Below are 5,886 nucleotides of genomic sequence, written 5' to 3' on the forward strand. Positions count from 1 at the left end.
GAGGGGATCTGATTGGCTGCTGCTGGTCTGGAGGTGATCCAGATGAGAGCAGAGGGAAGCAGCTCTCCTTTCATGAGCTTTGACATCAACACAGCCACTGATGAAGTCTCAGTCACATCACAAACTTTCTGAGCGTCTGAAAACATCAGTGTGATTCTGCTTTCATCCAGACCATCAAAGATGAACACAACTTTACATTTATCATAAATCTTTGAGTCCAGATCTTGAAGTTCAGGATCAAAGTCAAGCAGAAGTCTGTGAAGACTGTAATGATGATCTTTAATCAAGTTCAGCTCTCGAAATGTAAGTACAAACATGAAATCTACATCCTGATTGGCTTTTCCCTCGGCCCAGTCCAGAATGAACTTCTGCACAGAGACGGTTTTTCCGATTCCAGCGATGCCTTTAGTAAGAACAGTCTTGATCTGCTCTTTCTCCTCACATCCTGCTTCAGCTGAGGCTTTAAAGATGTCATTGCAGTCGATTGGAGTGTCTTGTGAGTGTTGTGTTCTGGCTGTTTTCTCCATCTGTAAAACCTCATGTTCTTCATTCACTCCTTCACTCTCTCCCTCTATGATGTACAGCTGTGTGTAAATCCTGTTCAGGAGAGTTTGATTCTCTTGTAGTTTGACTCCTTCAAATAAGCTCTCATACTTGTTCTTCATGCTGGTTTTGTGCTGGTCTTTGACTCTTTGTAGATCATCATGCACTGGTTGGTGAGAGTTGAGCTGCAGAGCTGCTTCTGTGTCATGATGACTGATTTGGTTCTGGCTGTAGGAGGATGTGCTGGACGGACAGGACACATATCTGATCTGGTCAGCTCTCCCACCACTGAAAAGATATTAAGAAGAACAGAGAGACAAAAACAAACAGAAAGAGTTTTGTCAAAACAGAGAAAATATTTAAATGTCTCTAATATTAAATAATCTTATTTGAAATCATACCACAACCACATTTAGAAAGATTTGTTCGATATATGTGACCCTGCCTGTGAAAACCCAGCTAAAGTCATTTTTTTGTGATTCACGGTTTTCTACATAAAATCATCCTTCATAAAGGCGTAGAACATTCTGTGAAAATATAACCTTTATATCTTTAATATTGACTGAGTAAGGCCATGTCAAAGATTGAAATCATAGTGAAATTAATGGTTGAAAGCAAACGTTGATGCTTGTTATCTCATAATTAGATTTTGGGACTTTAGCCTGGATTTCACAGACAGGGTCACATATAGGCTAATTTTAAATATAATCAATCTATTGTGGCCAACAGATCCTTCTTATTACCATCAATATTACTCTGTGTCCCTGAATTTTTGTGTAATTAGACAAAAAGGGAATAGACATAGAGAAGCACATGAGAGCACTATTTAACAAAGCAGCTTCATTTAACAAAGAGCCTATTGACTTTTTCTTTTCAGTTTTCTTTATTTATATTATGATTTTCATTTTATTTTTATATTTGCTGTTAAAAAAAGAGAACACAATTTCTGTTAGTTTTTTTCTGTCTTTAGAACTTTACTGCAAAAATAAAAAAGTAAATTTCTCTTTTGTTATTTCTGTTTGTATTATTTGTTCTTGTGTTGAATGTCTCTCTCTACATGAATATACTCACACAGGATCAAAGAGCACTGATTCATCACTGAGATCAGGGGGCTGTAGTGGAGAAGCTGCTCTCTTTCTCTTCCTGCTGATGATACTGAGAAAAACATAACAGAAAAAATTAGGAATCAATTTCACGACTCCTAACTTTGAGTATTTTTCAAAGCGTTTTTATGCTAAAATCACGATGCTGACCAGCCGTCTCCACAGTACAGTGACACGCCTTTAGAGAGAAATGCACCTTTAATACAGATTACATAAGCATTGAATTTTGTTTCAAAGTACACATTTCAGGCTTTCTGTAGATATATTTCTCATGTCTGTAAGGCAAGTAGGCTATACACTGAGTTTAATTTTTGTGCCATGCTCCAGTGCACGGAGACCGAGACAACAGAAAGTGCATCCAGAAAGCGACTGTTTTCTTTATTTTACAAAAACACAACGTTTTGTTAATATAGTGAGTGTCCTCAAAAAAAGTAGACCCTTTACAGTTTCAAATGATTAGTCTTATCTGTATAAGCAAACATGAGGGCAGATTTTAGGTTGTTTCCATAGTTATCAGGAAAAAATCTCATCGATCGCGCTGGTACCTCTGTGCGCTAACAGCTTCCATGTGTCTAACAGCACACATTCATCTTAGTTATAATGTTAGAGTGAGCAGCAGTGTAAAGCTGCTACAATTTACATGTTTTAATTTTCAAATGATAATTTGAATGCCTTATTTGAGGTCGATGAATGTTACCTCGTTCTACACTATTTCTATGATTAAATGACTGACAGAGACCAAGAGACCTCTCAGCCAATCACTGTGGGTCTAGTTAGTAAGTTTGATGACATCATCCATCATCAGCCATCAGTCAACATCAAGGTCAATGCCGCCTTTTCTCTTAGCTTAAAATTTCTCCCCGTTCCTTAGCAAAAGTAATATATGGATGTGCCATTTATGACACTTTATTGCTTGCAACTTTATAAAACATGCTCAGATCGTGGAATTACACACCATTATTTAGAGCTCATTCTCCTGACTAATAAGAGCCTAAACTCACTATAATCCATCACTTATATCTAAAGATATTCCTCATGAATTTATAACACACATAAAACTGACCAGGCGACATGTAGTTTTAGCAAAAAACTCAAAGTTAGCTCTCATGTGGTGTTTTCACTTGCAATTTCATAAAACATGCATATATTGTAGGATTTCTGTCTTCAAAAACAGAAACCATTGAATCTGTGAGCAGACACAAACGAACATTGAATCTCTGCATTCCACCGGAAAAACTAAAGGTTCTCCTCCCCAGCCATCTGCGGTCATAAAACTACATACAGGGTCAGCTCAGTGTCTCAGCAGTTCCTGTCCCCTTCGGCTTATCTTCTCAAGAGACTCAAAGAAAAGCACTAAGACCGCAATAACTGACCCCTGCATCTGGACTCATTTAAGCAACAGAACGCCAGGGTTGTCTCGTGACTGGCTTCAGCATAAATATCTAATAACCAACAGAACAAAGAACCTGGTATCTGGAAATGTTCCAGCGACAGACACTCCTGGACCCCATGACCGTTTAACGCATAAATTGATAGTCCGATAAACAGAAAGCGACAGATTAATAGCTCCATGTCCGAGCGAGAAGAATGGCAGATCTCCACCCGTGACAGTGTCATGACCTCAGGACATCTCCCCTCTTTCTCCCTGCATTCCAAAAGGGACGCATCCTTTTCCTACTTTCCAGAAAAGCGCGCGGTTCTCCTGTCACAGACAAAGAAACAGAACTTACACAGACAATTCAAAAGACAATCATTTATGCGTATAACAGGGCAACCATATTCACAAATAATATGTTGTATGTCTTATATATATGCTTGAGGTGTCAAAATGTAACCTTGCAACTTTAATCAATGTTTTGTTAACCCCTTTTAGCAGATAAAGCTATTAATATGTGAAGTTTAGTGTTGAATGAAAGCTGGCCACGAAGTAATATGAACAGAATCGGTAATATACACGGACGTTAACGTCTCGCTGGATGACCGTTGATAAAGTGTAAACTATCAAATTTGAAATCAGTTCTAATCAGGTTGACTCCGAATTTTCAGATTCGAGTCATCTCAAAACCTGAATTAATTAATAATAATTAATTCCCTAAGAAAAGTAATCTGACATTACAATATCATGGAGAATGGCATGTCATTATTTGCAGAATATTTACCTGATTAAAAAGAGCCCAAACTCTTTATAATCCATTGAGTTGGTTACTTATTGATTCAATCATCATGTAGTGGCCTGATTCACTGATCTCATCTGGAGTCTAATCTCAGAGTATATTAGCTAGTTTTACATTATCTACAGCAGTCTTGTAATGTTATAGCTGTCGGATATTCTGATTTCTTTTTTTTTTTTAAGGGAGTTGACTTGTTAACTGAGGTTCGGGAGCGGGGCCACGCCCCAAACAATCACCTGACTTCCCGAAACCTTCAAATATCGGGCCGCCTCATACCGTACTGTTTGTCTCCTTCTCTCGAAACCACCCTTTCCCTCCCTTTCTCATCCATTCAGCCATCCTGATCCCATATTTTTCTTTCTTTCAGGTTGTATCGGGGGGTCCTAATCATCTGGCCTAAATATACAATCGAGACGATACCCCCACCCTGAGTCTCTCTGGGCCATCACTTCTAGATGCCCTGATAAACCCGACCATCATCCCATTCCATCAACCCCTTCATCCTCGTTCTACTCTTCCCCAACATCCTGTTCAATTAACTATTCCATAGCTTGTTTGTGGCGTGGTCCTAGCTCGTGAAATTCATTATAAAAAAAGTGTTTTGAAGTGTCTTTTTGCCTCACACAAACATCAAGAATCAGTGCATGAATCTTAATGGTGACAATCATCAAAAATCTTTTTGTGAATTTAGCAGCTTGTTTTGTGACGTTCAGAGTTGATCTGTTTATCTGAATAATCTGTTTGTCGTTTGTCACCATTGTTGAGGTTCATACGCAGATTCTTGATGTCTGTGAGTCTACATGATTCTGTCCAAATAACTTCCACATAATGACTTGGAAACCTTTCAAAATATCAAAGCATGCAGTAATATTCTAAGAATATTATAATGCAAAAATAATAAATTAGGGTGACCATACATCCTCTTTTCCCAGGACATGTGCGTCTGGCCGGGATTTCTAAATTGAACAAAATGTCCGGGATTCGGCTTTTGCCTTCTACAGTTGTCATTCATTGTGTGCGTTTTTGTATTAAAGCCTTGCGTGGGACTGTTTTCTTAATCCCGCTCCCGCAAACATTTTAATATTGAATATATAATTTCCGTGCATCAATATGCGGAGTAATTAAATCGCTTTGGATGCAGCTCGTGTTGGATGTAGGGTTGCCAAATCCGCATTTTTTTCCATGGAATTGGGCTGATTTTAAACTGTTGTGGCGGGTTGATTTTCTCCCGTGGGTTAAAGGTTTGAAATATTGCATAAATTATATTTGACTGAAATGCTTGTATTGAAACATTTTGCATTCTACCTATGATAAAACGGTGGTAGATATATGGTCACTTTAAATACATCTAATTAGCAAACACACTAGGGTGGCCATATGCGCCGTTCATACGGGACACGTCCCAGCCAGGATATTAATATTGCCTAAAATATCCAGGTTTTGGCTGTTTGCACTGTGCAGGTCGATCATTGTGTGACATTCATGAGAGCTATAGAGAGCAGAGCAGACGGCTCCTTATGCTTTCGAATCGCTCTCGCACCTACTTTGGTGTCTTTTTTGATCAGTGCGCAGCGACTCTTCAAATTAAACAAACGAACAAACATACTGGTGCATCTCAATAAATTAGAATGTCGTGGAAAAGTTCATTTATTTCAGTAATTCAACTCAAATTGTGAAACTCGTGTATTAAATAAATTCAATGCACACAGACTGAAGTAGTCTTTGGTTCTTTTAATTGTGATGATTTTGGCTCACATTTAGCAACAACCCACCAATTCACTATCTCAACAAATTAGAATACTTCATAAGACCAATAAAAAAAAACATTTTTAGTGAATTGTTGGCCTTCTGGAAAGTATGTTCATTTACTGTACATGTACTCAATACTTGGTAGGGGCTCCTTTTGCTTTAATTACTGCCTCAATTCGGCGTGGCATGGAGGTGATCAGTTTGTGGCACTGCTGAGGTGGTATGGAAGCCCAGGTTTCTTTGACAGTGACCTTCAGCTCATCTGCATTTTTTGGTCTCGTGTTTCTCAGTTTCCTCTTGACAATACCCCATAGATTCTC

The 5,886-nt window shown here is 38.5% G+C and overlaps 1 protein-coding gene across 1 annotated transcript in view; it reads right to left on the minus strand.

The window, feature by feature from the left end:
- LOC107676321 (NACHT, LRR and PYD domains-containing protein 12-like) overlaps positions 1 to 5,886 on the minus strand; it is a 46,176-nt gene that overhangs the window by 27,422 nt on the left and 12,868 nt on the right. The window contains exons 4-5 of the mRNA XM_016470877.1: positions 1,615 to 1,698; positions 10 to 831 (exon numbers count right to left, since the gene is read on the minus strand). Coding sequence (XP_016326363.1) covers positions 10 to 831; positions 1,615 to 1,698 — 906 coding nt within the window. The remainder of the gene's footprint in view (positions 1 to 9; positions 832 to 1,614; positions 1,699 to 5,886) is intronic.

Source organism: Sinocyclocheilus anshuiensis, unplaced genomic scaffold (assembly GCF_001515605.1).
Source record: "Sinocyclocheilus anshuiensis isolate Anshui unplaced genomic scaffold, SAMN03320099.WGS_v1.1 scaffold173, whole genome shotgun sequence".
NCBI lineage: Eukaryota > Metazoa > Chordata > Actinopteri > Cypriniformes > Cyprinidae > Sinocyclocheilus > Sinocyclocheilus anshuiensis.